This window comes from Nannospalax galili, unplaced genomic scaffold (assembly GCF_000622305.1).
Source record: "Nannospalax galili isolate Female #2095 unplaced genomic scaffold, S.galili_v1.0 scaffold25, whole genome shotgun sequence".
In the NCBI taxonomy this organism is placed as follows: Eukaryota; Metazoa; Chordata; class Mammalia; order Rodentia; family Spalacidae; genus Nannospalax; species Nannospalax galili.
Window position 1 is genome coordinate 6,125,052 of NW_008355642.1, and position 17,237 is coordinate 6,142,288.

The 17,237-nt window shown below is 37.2% G+C and overlaps 1 protein-coding gene across 3 annotated transcripts; it reads left to right on the plus strand.

Annotated features, from left to right (window-relative positions):
• The first annotated feature begins 1,432 nt into the window (after positions 1-1,432).
• Positions 1,433-6,723, plus strand: Serpina7 (serpin family A member 7). Of its 3 annotated transcripts, none has more exons than XM_008853000.2 (5): positions 1,433-1,491; positions 2,958-3,605; positions 4,522-4,795; positions 5,501-5,648; positions 6,165-6,723. In XM_008853000.2, exons 1-5 carry the CDS (start codon positions 1,440-1,442, stop codon positions 6,366-6,368), a joined length of 1,326 nt encoding a protein of 441 aa, XP_008851222.2. In that variant the 5' UTR covers positions 1,433-1,439; the 3' UTR covers positions 6,369-6,723. The 3 variants fall into 3 exon arrangements, with proteins under 3 accessions (XP_008851222.2, XP_029411933.1, XP_029411934.1); XM_029556073.1 differs by lacking the exon at positions 1,433-1,491 and adding an exon at positions 2,475-2,832; XM_029556074.1 differs by lacking the exon at positions 1,433-1,491 and adding an exon at positions 2,778-2,875.
• Positions 6,724-17,237: the final 10,514 nt, after the last annotated feature.

The window sequence follows — 17,237 nt, forward strand, 5'->3', positions numbered from 1 at the left end:
GTGAGACACATGTACCAGTGACCATCCTGTATATGAGATGTCCCCTCTCCTATTCAGTTTGGGTAGGAGTGTCAAGAGATCAGAAAGATCTCTTGGAAGGAGGATTTGGAAGGAGAACTAATATTCTGCATTACCTCTGAAGCCCCAGTGCTAAATATGGTGCTTTGTACACATTAGGCCCTGGCTATAATTGATTGCTAAGGAAAAGTGACATAGTACAATCACCATGACTCTAGTCAGTCCCTTTATAAAACCCCCATTTCCTTCCCAGTGGACTCCAGGTTAGGTGTGTCCTATTTATCTTGGATTCCAAGTCCTTCCATAAATCATATCTAGGCTTAGCTTGAACTAGCTCCAGTTCCCTTCTCTACCCCTAACTTCACACACTGATCCTTTTTAAAAATTAAAATGGTTTATTTATTATTTTTTATTACTTATGTATAAGTATATTGTCCACATGTGTGGAAGTGCACACATGTTGTGCAATGCCTGAGGACAGAAGAAGGTGTTGGATCCTCTGGAACTGGAGTAATGAACAGTTGTTAGCTGCTATGTGGGTGCTGGGAATCAAACCTGGGTCCTGTGCAAGATCAGCCAGTACTCTTAACCGCTGAGCAAGCTCTCGCTCCCAACACATTGATCTTTAATGTAGTCCTTGAGGCAGCTCTGTATGGAATTAGGCATTTTATGTCCTGTCTTGTGCAGAGTCAATTACCCTATGTTGCTGTTTACTACTACTATCACTGTAGCTACAGTCTGGCAGAGTCACAGCTGAACTCAAACCCCTTGATGAAGTCTAGCACTCTTTGTTCCCACTGCTTCTTTGCACACAGCACACAGTTGATCTCAGACAGAGGCACTTTTTATTCTACCTTACTGGCCCCATCTGTATCATTTTTGGAGGCCTCTTGCCAGGGGAGGGTGCAATGGATTTTAGTGATCAGAGGACATGACTTGTTTCCCTTTGAGCATAAAACCTTAGGGTTTGAAGCTACCCATGATGGCATTTCCCCACATGTTCACAAATCGTCTTATAGTATGTGTAACAGAGGTTTCCTGGGTGTCTGTCTGTCTAAATCTTTTTCTCAAAAGTCTTCCAGTCCTGACAATATTGGGTGACAATGATAAGAACTGCCTTTCTCCTGTTGACTTTTGGTACTTTTGTTCATGGATTTTAGAAATTCTGCCTCAGAAAAAGATACTTGGTTAGTGAGAAAGAACCTGGACTCCAGCAGCTCTCTTTTTTTGCTTTAAATGAAGCATGTAGAGACCAAAGCATTATCTGAAGTTTTACCCAGAGTCCAAACCCTATACTTTTTCAGCTTTTTCCTCTTGGCCTTGGTTGTGTGCATCAGCTTAGGAAATATCCCAGGTTTCATGTCAGGGTTAATCTATAACTAAGAATGCTCTTGTTTTGCAATCGAGGGCATGTTATAAAGATGGAAAGGTGTTGTTATCTGAGAGAGGCAAGTGGCTCCTTGGACATATGCTGTAAGTAATTTTTTCTTCTTGGGAACTTTGAACATCTGTATCATAAAGTCTGATTCCCAAATAACTATAAGCTTGAAGTTCCTGGGCCCAGGAGCCAAGGTATAAGTGTAGTCATCTGATAATTGTCCCTCTATCCAGTTCTGGTTATACTATGAAGATTTGATAGAGAGGTAAAAAAAGGAGTTGAGAGGCCCTGAGTCCTGCTAGGAGATGATTCATTAGCTAAGGCCTTGAACTAAGGCAATGGCAGTATTGATGAAGAGAAAAATTTTAATAAGTATTCAGGCAGTATTAACTCGTCACCATGATCCATTAGAAGTGGAGAATGAAAATGAAGAAAGCACTTAGGATATGGGTTTTCTTCTAAACAATGGTGCAATATACTACAGTGTTGAATTAAAATGAAGGGACATGTTTGAGGCATGGGAAGAGGATGTGGTTACATTTGGAAACAGATTTCCCAATGGAGGCTGAGGTATGAGTGAGCCAACTTGGTGGATGTGTCCAATAGGCAGCTGGGCAGATGCTTAAGAATTCAGGAAAATACAAGCTAGAATTGTTAAAGATAAGATAGCAGTTTAGTACCTAGGAAGAGGTCATTTAGGACAATGATGGAAGGCTTAGGAAGGGGTCCTATGCTGATTCCACGGATCTCTTCCTTCTAACCACTAGTCGATGGACATTAGCCACTCCACAGATGACTCCTTAACCTTTTCTGTGTACTCATTCAGGCTTAGAAAAACTTCATAATTTCCTCTCTACTAATTAAAAAATAACACACATACTTAGTATAATGGTGTTAAGATGTGTTAGAAGTGGGAAATGACTATTTAGAAGATAATGAGAGTAAGATCTCTAAAACCAGAAAGTTATATTTTCATTTTCTTCTTGTTTTAAAATACTCATGTGGCTTGCATACCTTCACAAATGCATGAATTTCTGCTTATTACTTTGTACATGAATCTATAAGCCATTGTCCTTCCACTCCAACCACTCATATCCTGTGTCATGTCACAGGTGTTATCTTAAGAAAAATGTCAATGGAAAATACATACATGCATTCCAAAACACTATTCAACACATAACATAAGCATAGAGAATGCTAGTTCTGCCTAAAGTTTCTTCTCTCTCATAAAACTGCTTTTAGTGCAAATAAAAAGGTGATTCAATTTCCATAAACGTAAGTTAATTTTAGTAGTTTCATATGCTGTTATTACATGTTAATGTGTCCATGACTCTGTATTTCTGTTGCCCAGGCAATGCATTTCTTTTACCCTTTGTCCTTAGTAGACATGTCATCGGTCTTTAGGGAAGAGAGAAACTACCACCCATTTCCCCTTGGTGAGCACATCATCAAATATTTGCTATTGTTTTATTGATCAAGGTGGGTGACTTTTATGGTTTTCTGGTTTGGAGAGTGTTTCATCCATCTAAGCATTGAGGTTCTCTCACTTCATGTTTTGTAGATTACTTGTATTCCAGAATGTCACTGTTCATCTGTATGCTTTTCTTGGTATTTGGACAACATACTACAATCCATTGTACCCCACATATCAGCTCTGAAGGCAAAGTAGCTACGTGCCATTTGCCCCAACAAAATGCCACTCTCTATAAGATGTCATCTATCAATGCTGACTTTGCATTCAGTCTGTATCGGAGATTTGCTGTGGAGACTCCAGATCAGAACATCTTCTTTTCCCCTGTTAGCATTTCTGCCGCTTTGGCCATGCTTTCATTTGGATCTGGTTCTACCACCCAAACTCAGATCCTGGAGGTTTTAGGGTTCAACCTCACAGACATTTCAATGACAGAATTACAGCATGGCTTCCAGCATTTGATCTGTTCATTGAATTTTCCAAAGGAAGAACTGGAATTGCAGATGGGAAATGCACTCTTCATTGGGAAGCAACTGAAACCACTCACAAAGTTTCTGGATGATGTCAAGACCCTCTATGAAACGGAAGTCTTTTCTACTGACTTCTCCAATATTTCTGCAGCCCAGCAGGAGATAAACAATCATGTGGAGAAGCAAACCAAAGGGAAAATTGTAGGCTTAATCCAAGACCTCAAACTGAATACCGTCATGGTTTTGGTGAGCTATACTCATTTCAAAGGTAAGGCGCCAAGGCATCAACTTCAAGGTTAATGGTCAGATGGGCTCTTATCACTGACATCAGTAGGTGTCCCTCATACCATAGTGATTTTAACTACTGTACATATTTGTGCATTGTATTGGATCATTCAAAATGACACATAGCTCTGTGTACAAGCCCAGGAATTATCTAATGAGATTTTACTTTCTGAGAGGTGAGTGACAATGGTATGAATGTCCTGATGATATTTGGCTAAAGAATTAAAGTTTCTAAAATATTTGATGGGGTTGGACAAGTAGATAGAATTTTTATCTAAACACTGCCATGATCCTTACTTGCTATGCATATTTGGGCACATATACATAAATATATTTTTTTGTATTAAGTACCCACTATGTACTAGAGATTATGCAACAAGTACCCAGGTTGATACTTTTAGTAAATTTCAGTGCTAGTCTTTCCTAGAAATGCTATAGTCTTATAGCTGGAGTTTGAAACAGGTATTATTTGTTTCCTTTCTGAAAGTTCCATGCTCAGATGAGCCCTATTGGTTCTATAGAACCTGTTAGTTGCATTTGGTGGAGAAGATTTTGGCCATAAACCACACATCCATATGTGGCTAAAATACCAGAACACTTTGTTATCTCATTTCACTTTTTGTTCTGGATGCCATTATATCTCTTCATGAAAGAGAATGCTGTTTCAGGTAAGTTTTAGGAAATATGGCATTTCTGAACAGACTATGAGGTCCAAGAGCCTCTGATGTGACATTAGGTTTTGCCATATGGGAGCTCGATGATTATGTCAATTGACTTTGTTTTTCTGGTCCTCAGTCACTTGGAATCCCTTGTAAAACTGGCTGACAGTAGGTAACCTTAATTACTAGAATAAATGACTAATAGTTTAGAAAACATGTCTCTTCTCTCTTTATTTTAAGCTAAGTGGGCAAATCCTTTTCATCTATTCAAGACAGAAGTTAGTTTTAACTTCTTAGTGGATAAGACCACCACAGTGCAAGTTTCTATGATGCACCAGATAAAACAATACTATCATCTCGTGGATATAGAACTGAACTGCACAGTTCTTCAAATGGACTACATTAAGAATGCTCTGGCACTCTTTGTCCTTCCAAAGGCAGGAAACTTGGAATGGGTGGAAGCAGCCCTGTCATCTAAAACACTGAAAAAGTGGAACCGCTTACTGCAGAAAGGGTAAATGACTTAGAAGGTATGAGGACTTGGGGTGGGCATAATAGCACAGGCGAGACTGAGTTAAGAAAAAACTTAGAGGCTGGAAAATCACCCAGAAGCACCTGGCAGTTGCACGATAATTATAGTATTTCCAAAACATACCATATGTCTGACACTTTGATCGACATTTTCCACAATGTATCATGCAAACACATCAACAAAACTTCAGAAAGGCAGTATTATTGATATTTTGCAAATTAGAAATACTCATACAGGTCTCCAAAGTCAATTTTCCTGGAATCTGATGCCTTTTCAGAGACCGACTAGAAATTTGGGGGTTGGGTATTATTTGATGTTGAGGTTTTAGTGGGCAGTCATTCTGGGCTAAGAATGCAAGATAGAAAACCAGGAGCATTCTGTGCACTACCCGTTGATCTTCATGCTACTAGTCCCATGACCTTGGTCAATAACACAGATATGTATTTTTATTATAATCAGAAAGGTACATATCTTAATTCCAAGTGTTGCACTCCAACATTTTATGAATCAAAGACTACTTTATCTAGGAAAAAATGTCTGTGAATTTGGCATCATGTTAATGGTTGTCTAAGTTCAGGGGAGTAGCAGAGTTGGATGCGAGACAGAGAGGAAGGGAGGGAGGGAGGGAGAGATATATTAGTGTGCTGACTGTCATGTGTCATGTCTCTCTTTCCTCATCTTTCACAGATGGGTTGACTTGTTTATTCCAAAGTTTTCGATTTCTGCCACTTATGACCTTGGAACCACACTTCAGAAGATGGGTATGAAGGATGCCTTTGCTGAAAATGCTAATTTTCATGGACTCACAGAGGACAATGGTCTGAAACTTTCCTATGTAAGTTGGTAGATTAGTTTTGACTGTATCAGCTGAAAAGATCATCCGGAGTCAAATAATTTACCCATCTCATTTGACCAATGAGCAATCTCATACCTGGAGAGGCAGTGTGACTTCTGTTAGGTCACAACTCCAGATTTATTTCTGTTACTCAAAATAACTCATTTGAGAAATTCTTTCTATCCCTATGCTTTGGGCCCTAATATGACTCTAATGGAAAGCCTTAATGATCAGAAGTGACTCTGGTGAGATCTAATTTTGGAGCAGGTGGGGAAAATGATAAACAGACCATTTCTAGAGACAGAAGGCCATGGAGAATAAGGGGTTACCAAGCAAATATTCCCACAATCACAAAAATTCATTTACTACTCTTAGCAAAGTAATCCTCCTATTCAAGCACCATCAATACAGTACTCAGTTGCAGACCTATTGCTCTATTTCCTTTTCTATCTCCACTTCATCCAAAGTCTGTTGCCAATGTTTCAGGTGACTTCATTGTTTATTTTCCCTCTACAGGCCTCTCACAAGGCTGTGCTGCACATTGGTGAAGAAGGAACAAAAGATGTAGCTCCTCATGAAAATGGATCTCTGGATCAACCTGAAATAAGTCCTCCTCACCCTACTATCAGATTTGATAGAACATTCTTACTGATGATTTTGGAGAAGAGCACCAGAAGTATTCTCTTTCTAGGGAAAGTTGTCAACCCAACAGAAATGTAGCTAAGAAAAGGGCCACTGGGTAACTAGACATGCATATAACAAAGGGAAATAAATACATAACATAGCCTGATGTGATTGCTGTGACCTTGGACTTCGACTTGCATCTCTTCTAGTGCAGAGATGAAAAATAGACCTTATCAGCGCTACACTGGCTGTGGAAAAGGGTAATCCTGACAAAATATACAGATATAGATGACTGATTGTTATCTAAAACAAAGGAAGAATCAATATTAGCAAATAACTTTAATTACATTCCCATTAGCTAATTCTAGAAAATTTGGCTAGGGTGACAAATGCCTTGGAATATACCCTCTGGATAAAAGTTGAACTTCTATATTAAACTTCACCCACTCAGGCCTCAGGGAGTATTGTGGAAGAGGGTGTAGAAAGATTATAAGAGCCAGGCTTGGAGCATGATCATAAGGAAACAGAGTCTTACAGGCTCTTGGGACCTTACTCATGTGAACCTACATCAATGCTATGAGCATGCACAAGACACATGCAAACTCGAGCAGACAAAAACCCAGCACAGAACTGTGGAAATGGGCAGCAGGCCCCAATACTAGGCAAATACCTATTGATAGCTGACTATTACTGGGCGAGGGAAAGTTGATCATCTTTAAAGGAAAGACACTAGACAGGCTGACTAGATCCCAGTGAATGAACTTGTACTTTACACTGAGAAATGTCTGGGTACACTAACTTGACTCGATACACTTTAATATATATTATAGAATGCATGAAATCCAGTGGGCTGGATCATGGAGGGATCTGGATGAGGGAGGGGGTATAAAGATGATTAAGATATTTTGTATGAAATGAACAAAAATTCAATAAAAATATACATACAAAAGAATACTACAAGATAAAAAAGTTGAAATGTAGGCCAGGTCTTCATATTTGAGTATTCTAATAGCACAATAAAAGAGCATACAGTAATGCAAATACAGTGGGTTGTATATGAGCTTCTCAACAGTTCTCTCTCTCTCTCTCTCTCTCTCTCTCTCTCTCTCTCTCCTATTCAGAATGTGTTCCCATTTGCCAGAACTCTCATTGTATCTTGAATTAGCTTCTTTCAGTTATATATATTCCTTTCTGCTAGGGGTGTAGTATTTGTGACATAACATGCATGAGATAACAGAATGAGAGAGACATGAACTTTCCTGTACAAGCACACATTTTCATTAAAACTCCTCATTGTTCCCAGCCAATTCTTAAGCTGGTGTTGTGGAAGGGATCATTCATTTGTAACTTATCCCTCTTTTTCAGATTCCTTTCCAAACAGTGTAAACATGCTCTGCTTGGTCAAGTGAAAATGTTCTGTTTAGCCTGTTTGTATTTCTCAATGAAATATGATATTTTTGTATCCCCAGAGCCTCCACTACTAATGTAGGCTATCTTACCTCCACCCACCAAAGTGGGTTTAATCTCAGATAACATGAATTCAAAGCCTCAGTATTAGAATTTACAACATAACAACAGCGTAGTGAGAGTTAATTTTATAGTGACTGAATTCTAACCCCAAGATAAAACTTTTCAGTGATAGGAAAATAGCAAAAAATTCATAAGTATTATTATATATGTGTTTCCATATTAAAATAAGTATTTAGAACATAAAATTTTTTGTATGAGATTCATTTGCAGGGATATTTGTTTATTTCTAGTACTCAGTATGGGTGAATGGATAAGAAATTGGAGACCCAGAGAAGAAAAATGAACAGAAATATTGAACAGAAAATTTCTGGTTTCACTGAAGTTACATTATAGTTTTGGTTGTTTTACTTAGACTGCTTTGTGATCTATGGCCAGGTATATAAATCCTATAGCTACTTTTCCTCATCTGTAAAATGAAAATTCTAATAATAACCATGACATTACAACAATATCAAATTCTATAAGGTGTAGAAAAAAATAATGCAAAGTGTGAAGTATATATTGATAAATACACTAAATGGAAGGCTAATCTAAAATATATATCCTAAGAGAGAATTAAAAAATAGTAGAGATGGATGAATAAAAATAAAGATGGCTTATTTGAATAGATGAGATAATTTATAAAAATTAGGCACCCTAATGAAAGAGAGGAAACTCTACATAAAATCATAAATGAATGAGGAGACATTATAAGAAATGACACAAAAAGATGACATACAGAGAAAGATTACATAAGCCCACCTAAAATTTCATATCTAAACAAATGAATTCCAAGAAACATACAGCTTACTGAGAGTGAGTTGTGATGAAAGAGAAGATCTAAATGAATTTATATCTACTGAGGTGATTGAATCAGTTACCAGTTTTTCGCTAAGTTTGAAAAGCTCAGGATTAGATGATATCATTGGTGAATTCAATCAGATATTTTGAGAGTAATTGGGGCTGGAGCGATGTCTATGCAGTAAAAAGCACTGGCTGCTCTTGGAGAGGACCTGGGTCCAGTCCCCAGCACCCATATGGTGGCTAATAACCATCTGTAACTCCAGTTGCAGGGGATCTGATACCCTCTTGTGACCTCCTCGGCACTTCATGAAACACGTGCTCTTACATACATGCAGGCAATACACTCATACTTATAAAATAAAAATAACAAAAAATTTAAAAGAAAAATTAAGTCTATAAAATTCTTCTGAAAAACTTAAGAAGAGTAATTACATTTTATGAAGCTAGTAGTGATTAAAATAAGATAAGGTTCTTAAGGTGGAGTCCATTAACTGAAACCCAGGAGCTTCATAAGAAGGGAAAGAGTGAGGATAAATAAGAGAGATGGATGTGGGAAAGATAGAGGGGAAAGAAGGAGAAGAAAAGGGAAGGAGAGGGAACAAGAAAGGGATGAAGACAGACCTATAGTACAGACATATGGACATTCCTTTCCCTTGTATATAGTGATCCATGTGCATGTATCTCTGTGCCTTCACCAGCAAGAAAAGCATCACCAAATGCAGCCTCTTAGCATTTGGAGAGCATCATGAGCCAAAATAGATTGTTCCTTATAACTTATCTAGTTAGTCTTATTGTGTGATTAGTAACAGAAGGGGTCAAGTACTTGTATATTTGAAAACTACAGAATATTATAATAATAAATTAAGACAAATAATACAAATATGTGCCATCTTTTTTTTGTCTTTTTGGGACAGGGTCACCCTGTAGCCCCAACTGTCCTGGAACTCACTATGTAGACCAGTCTGATCTTTAACTCTCAGAGATCTGCCTGCCTCTGACTCCCAAGTGCTGGGATTAAAGGCATGCACCACCTATTAGAAGACTTAATATCATTAAACATTAACATTAAATATTTGGATAGCATCGTTGAACAATTTGATTGAAAATAAAAGTATCTCTAGACTCAGTGAAATATTCATCTATCAGCATTTTAAATAGAAAAATATGTAACATTAATATAGAATTACAAAGAATGAGAGAAATCTAAAAAGACTGAGAAAGAAAAGCAAAAGTGGGGTAACACAATTCTTGACTCACAATATTCAGTGCTGCAGTACTTAAAATAGAATGTTAATGGAAATATGATAATATACAGCAACAGAACAGCATGAAGAACTGGGAATATGGGTGCCCGAAACACATATGATGGCCAACTGATAGTCAACAAAGGTGTCAAGAACAACACACAATGGGAAAATGAAAAGTCTCTTCAACACGGGGCTGGGAAAACAGGATTTAAAATTATAAAAGTGGATCGGAGTCTTAAACACAGATCTGAATTTTGAATTTTTAGAAGGAAACATGGAATAAAAGCCTCCATGGACAGGACACCAAAAGCAAAAGCAACAGTATAAGAAAATCAGTCTGTGTCAGACTACATGACTTTGTCACATAGCAAAGGAAACAAATAGTAGTGGAAAATCAATTAAAATGTAGAGAAATATGTGGAAACAATATACAGCATAAGGGCTTAATAATCAGATTATATACAGAAATCCTACAAGTTAATCAATAGCAAGTTAACAAAGAAAATACAAAGAAAGGAAATGTATTAAATAACCTTAATGAAAATATGGACAAATTACTTGACCAGATACCTCTCCAATGAATATGCATGAATCATCAACTGGTTTATGAAATACTAATTGTCAAGGATAAGCAAATCAAAGCCACAGTAAGATATCAACTTGAACATTTTATTTTCAAAAGTACAAAATACAAATTTGAAGGAAGTATATGAAGAGATTGCAACCTTTGTACACTACTGAGGGGAATACACGTTTATGTAGCCACAGGATGGTGGTTTCTCACACACTAAAAGTAAAACTATCACAAATCAATACAATTTCTGGACATTTATCTAAAATAGTTGACTATGCTTACTTCAGCACTATTTATAATAGCTAAGATATGGAGATGATCTATATGCTCATTAATGGATAAATGAAGAAAATATGCTCTGCATACAAAATGGGTGACTTCCTTGAAAAAAGACATCTTGCCATTTACATCGATGAAACTTGAGGACATTTAAGTAAGACAGTTACAGAAGCACAAATCTTATATCATCCCAGCTATATGAGCTATCTAAGTTAGTCATACTTATAGAAACAGAAATTAGGAGCAGAAAATGAGGAGTTGTTATTCAATATTTATAATATTTCAATTATGTAAGTCATACTGGTTCTATCAATCAGTATCTCTCATTCTTTTTTATTTTAAAATGTTTGATATTTTTATTTTACATATATGAGACTATTGCCTGCATATATGTAAGTGCACCCATGTTGTACAATGCCTGTGGAGGTCAGAAGAGGGTGTTGGATCCCCTGGAACTGGAGTTATGGATGGTTGTTAGCCACCACATGGGTACTGGGAATTGAACCTGAGTCCTCTGCAAAGGCAGTCAGTGCTTTTAACTGCTGAGTCATCTCTCTAGTCCCAAGTGTCTTGAATTCTTAATACTGCTATATAGACTTAAATATTGGTTGATGGTAGATTTCATATTGAATGTTTTCTTTACCATAAAGTAAATACAGTGAAGGGTTGGTAGAGTGCTTGCCTAGCATATGTGATGCTCTGAGCTCAGTTCAACAATACTGACAACAAAAAGTAAACATACAATAAACAAAATGAAAAATTATTGATACTATATAGTATTATATGTGTTCTTACAAGTATATATTAAATAATAAGCTCTAGATACCTGTCTAAGTCAATTCAGGCTGCTATAACAAAACACAATCAACTGGGTGAATTATAAACAACAGATACTGTTTGATATATTTCTCATATTTCTGTAGGCTGGAAGTCTAAGATCAAGGTGTCAACATGGAATGGTTTGGTTCTGGTGATGATTTTCTTCTGGTTTGTACATGTCCAACTTCTTTTACTGTCATGTGCTGTAACAAATCTAAAGGAATTTCATATCTTTGATTTTTTGTAAAATGGTGCTAATCCCATTTATGAAGGTTCAGTCAATTATGACCCATTTATCTTCGAAAGACTGTATCTTTCAACATGATCACACTGGGCAATATATCTTTGACACAAAAATGTTTAATACAATTTTAAACATTTCAGCTATAACACAATAGATACAGTAGATAAGAGTAATGGAAAGTGTGATATTTTGATATCTGCATCAACTATAATTAGCTTTGAAATTCTATAATTTTGAATGAATACAGCTGCTGCAATTATAGTGACAGATATGTTGAAAATGGCAAATTATGTTATGAGGGTGGCAAAATTAAGGATGGAATTTTTATAAGGATGTTATTGATGGCAGTTAAGAGCACTTACTGTTCTTCCGGACCTGAATTCAGTTCCTAGCACATCAAGCAGTTTACAACTATATGTAACTCCCAGTATAGTGGATCTGACATCATTTTCTGGCATTCACGGGGCAGGTGCCTTGGTTTTGTTTTATTTCATTTTTAAAATTCAAATTGTGTGTTACTGTGTATCCTAGGTTGGCCTTGAACTTACTATGCAGCCCAGGCTAGCCTTGAACTTGATCCTCCTGCCTCTTGCTTGCAAACGCTGGAATTGCAAACCTGTGCTACCATGCTCACACATCTATTTTTGATCACTTATTAAGTATGAGCTGAGAAGAAAATGGCATATTCTTGGGCATGGGAAGAAAAGATATTCCTGGGGCTGTAAAGATGGCTCACTGGGTAATGTTTCTTGTCACCAGTTCTGATAACCTGAGTTTAATCCACATGACCTACATGGTAGAAGTAGAGAACTGACTCCCAGGAGGTGTTTTCTGACCTCCACATGGGCACTGTGGCAAGTTCATGCACACACACACACACACACACACACACACACACACTCATTCAATCAATCAATTTAACGTTTGTAAATGAAAGAAAATACATACCTGTAATTAAGCTAATCCTAGAAGGGACTAGGTTGCCTCCTGACAGGACCATTAGAATCTAGAATGGCTAGTCCTTTGTAAAAGAGGCATATGCATTCTGCAACCTTGTACAATACAGTCAATTACTTAGTCTTGAAAATATTTTGTCTAAATCTGCAAGTCAGTTTCTTCAGGGTGCTTGTGGATTCCTCTTCCTGAAGGAAGCTTAAGACAGAAAGTTTTGTAGATTACATGATAGCCACTGTGGCTGCAGCTTGTTCCAGTGTCCCTGTCATTCTAAATTCTCCTTTCCCTGAGTTGGTCTCCAAAACACACCTAATGACATGAAAGCCATTTCCATAACAAATGTTTACCTACTGATTATTTTTGGCCAATATTACTTCATATGTCCATTTCCCATAAGAATTGGGCAAGAGATATCCAATCACTTGAGTGGCAAACAAATTCTGATGGAATCTGTTTTGTAACAAAATCTATTGCCCTTTCTGGTGATTCGGTTCAATGAACCTTGTCTACCTGTGATAATGAAGTCTGACTCGAATTGTTGATATTTGACATCTTTTAGGCCTCATCTCTACCTCATTTCTTGTGCATCATACTTGCGATACCTGATAAGAAAACCTTTGTCTTCTCTATTTTAGTGTCGCGAGAAACTCAAACAATGCAAGCTTTTGCCTATATAAACACTCACAGACACTCCATTCCCTAAGAACTGTAAGTGCCCAAGTTTGGATCCTTTTCCTGTTCTCTTAAGCCATTCTTAGATCAGCTTAGGAGGCTTTGGTACTTTGAATGAGAAATGTACCCCATAGGACAAAGTATTTGAACAAATTGTCCCCAGTTGGAGGCACTGCTTTGGAGGTTGTGGAACCTTTAGGAGGTGTAGATTTGCTGGAGGAAGTATATGACTGGGGGCGAGTTTTGAAAGTATATAACCTTCCCCATATCCAGTTTGTTCACTCTGTTTCGTGTTTCCATTGAACGTGTGATCTCTCGGGTTTCAGCTCCTGCTGCTGTGACTACTGCATGCCTCCCAACCAAGAGGGACTCTTCTTATACCTCTGGAATCATAAGCCAACAATCAATTCTTTCTTCTATGTTTGCTTTGGTCATGATGTTTTCTCACAGCAACAGAAAAGTAACCGATATAGGAGGCCTGCCCACCTCTGCTGGAAAAAGCCTCATTATGTAAGTGATAATTATTATTTAATTTTTTTTGAGATAAGGTCCCCCTGTAGCCACAGCTGACCTGGATTCACTGTGGTGACTAGGCTAACCTCGAACTCACAGCAATCTGCTTGCCTCTGCCTCCCGAGTACTGGAATTAAAGACTTGCACCACAACCTCACGCTCATTAAGCAATAAAATTTTAGTATCTTCTCAGAGTACAGGGATCTTATTTCTGTTTATTCCTGAAGCAAATTTTCTATGTCAATTTAAATTGTGTTTAAGAGATGGCCAAATGAAGTCATGATTCTTCTTCCTGCATTACTTTCCCTGAACATAGATATCTTGAAATGTTAAGGCAGCATCCATATCTCATAGTTAAAAATACACTCATGCTAAATTTCATGGCAAAGCTTTCACTCCTTAGTTTTCATGATTTACAACATTCTAGAGTCTAGCAGTGTAGAGACTGGAAGCAGAATTTCCCCAATGGGTTATTGAAAGTAATTTGACAATTGTTACTATTCTGTTCTATCCATTGTTTTCATGATTCCTGAATTCATCCCACTGGAGACATATAAATATATAGAGCATCCTGATAAAAGTTATTTTCCTGTGTCTTGAAGGGAGAAGTCTATTATTTTTAAGTATCGTTTCTGAAATATTACTTCAGGTTAGCTTTCAGTAATTGTGTTAGTCAGTTTTTCTATTATTGTGATTAAGTACCTAAGGGGGGAAAACAACTTAAGGTTCAGAAGGAAATACTTCTTTTGGCTTAGGGTTTCACAGATTCAAGTACATGGTCACTTGACCCCATTGCTGTGAGCTTGTATTGAGGCACAACATCATGGAAGGAAGTATGTGGTGGATCCAATCCGTTCACCTTGTGGAAACCAGGATTTAGACTGGGAATAAGATACAACTTCAATGCACATTCACAGTGACCTACTTTGTCTTCCTGCATTCTACCTCCTAGCTACCATAACTGATGTCTTGCCAAACAGTCATATAACTCTTTTAGTGAACAAATGCATATGTTCTTGATGGACAGAATTGGTAGATTAGGTGGTACACAAATAACAAGCTTCCATAGACATCCCTGTCTCTGGAGAAAAAGAAGGGTCAAAGTACATTTTGATTGCCAAAATTTTCTCAGTAAAAGCTGTTATTAGTTCCTCTCTCCAATGTATCCAAATCTTCCATTTGAGTGCTTAGCCCTTTCTCTGGATTATCTTTGTCTCTTAATCCTTGAGTGGTGTGGAGAATTTCATTCTGCTTTTCAGTATCATCTCCACATTTTTACTTTAACCTCCCTCTCTTTGCAATTTTGGGACAATTACAAGTCTTGATAAAGGTTCTGCTGTGTACTTGAGTTCCCCTAAGTCTTTGAATTTATCATTTCATTTTATTCTTTGACCACTAAACAAATGCTTTGTTAATTCTCCCAGATGTTGTCCTCAGGTGGCACTGACAATATCCCCTATGGAGAAAAAAACACACAAATCTCAGGTCTTTATTACTGCTTGGAAAGGCTCTACTCTCTCTGGAAGTTTTTCCCTTTGGTCATCATGACTTTTTCAGTTTTCAGATGCCTTAAACTGGGTTTTAGAAAGTTGCCTGGCTTTTCATAGTTGTTACTTATAGGAAAACTGCCCTGCCATGAACTACTCCATTTATATTCAAGGAGAAGTACTTATATGTTCTTTGAAGTTTCTAATGTTACCTGAATTTGTAGGCTAGACAGAAGAGCACTGTCCTAGAGAAATACTACAGGAATGTACTGGAGACATGTACCAGGAAGTTCATAATAACCAGGTAATAAATATTTTCAAATATACAAAACATCTACCAATATGGAATTGGATACATTATAGTATATTCATAGTATGAAATGTTATTCAATCAGCAAAACAGAAAAACTGATCAATAAAGTTATATATCAAGTAGGAACACACACACACAGACACACACACACACACACCACTGTATTGTGTATGGGAATAACAGAAAGGAAAAAGGTCTGTACATGTTCAGGATAGGCAAATTTTTTTTTCTGAGTGTTTCCAATCAACAGTTGGTTGAATACTTACAAAATTATAAGTAAACATTTCTGAAAAGGTACTGCACAGAATGCTAAACATAGTCAGTAACATTGTACTATAATGTTAAACTTGTAAACTCATAAGAGATTACACTTTAAATCTTATTGCAATGGTTAATGTTGGTTGTCAACCTGAGTGCATGTGGAATCAACTAAGATGAATACTTCTAGATGGGGCAGTTCTGTAAGGATATTTAACAGAAAGAATAACTGAGGGGGAAGACTCTCCTGGCAGTGTGGGTAGCATTGTCTGTTTGTGGAGTCTACAATACAGGGATGTCCAGGGGAAAGTTTTTCTTTTTTTTTGTCCTGCCTACTGGTAAGTGCATCTACATTTTTGCTGCCACCACTGTTGTGGCTGCTGCTACTGCTGCTCTGCCGAGATTGGCATCCAATTTCTTCAGTCATCCAATGTAAACTGAAGATTTGAGGCTCTCCAGAAATCATTCAGGGCTTCATTGACGCATTGGAACATCCAGCCTCCTGGAATGAACAGCTACTGTGTTCTCAGTTTTTGCAGGTTGCAGCCAACTTTTGACTATTCTGCCCCTATCATGGAAGACAATCTGATAAATCTTGTAAAATATTCATGCTATCAGTTCTATTCTTCTAGTGAATCCTAACTAATGTACTTAATAAAATGAAATAAATTACTATGTGGCATGATGGATGTGTTAATCATCTTGAGTGTAGTAATCATTTCAAAATGTATACTTATGGTAAAACATCACATTGTTTGGATATGGTGGTATGTGTTTGTGACGATAGAACACAAAGAGAGGGACAGTCACACTATGAGCTCAAGGTACTGCCTGGGGCCTGCCTAGGAAGATCTTGCAAATAAAAAAAGAAGGAAGGAAGAAAAGAAAGAAAGAAAGAAAGAAAGAAAGAAAGAAAGAAAGAAAGAAAAGAAAAGAAAGAACAAAGGAAGGAAGGAAGGAAGGAAGAAAGCAAGCTAAAGAAAGAAAGAAAGAAGGGAGGGAGGGAAGGAGTGAGTAAGGGTGAGAGAAAAAATGGAGAAAGGAAAGAAAGAAAGAAAGAAAGAAAAAGAAAGAAAGGATATCAGTCAGGGCTGGAGATGTAACTGATTGATAGAGCTCTAGCATACTATATTTGAAACCTTGTATTCCGGCACTGGCATTGACAAAAATTACATTGTGAACCAATAAATATACACACTATTAATTATAATTTTATGAATTTTTAAAAACGTAAATAATTCATAGGTACACATATTCAAGTGAAGGTCTAAAAATAAAAACTGGAAATATAT

Coding starts and splice junctions, on each gene's coding strand:
- Serpina7 (XM_029556073.1), top strand. CDS start 2,751: ATGCATTTCTTTTACCCTTTGTCCTTAGTAGACATGTCATCGGTCTTT. Junction 3,606..4,521: donor GAGCTATACTCATTTCAAAG/GTAAGGCGCCAA, acceptor CTTTATTTTAAG/CTAAGTGGGCAAATCCTTTT. Junction 5,649..6,164: donor ATGGTCTGAAACTTTCCTAT/GTAAGTTGGTAG, acceptor TTCCCTCTACAG/GCCTCTCACAAGGCTGTGCT.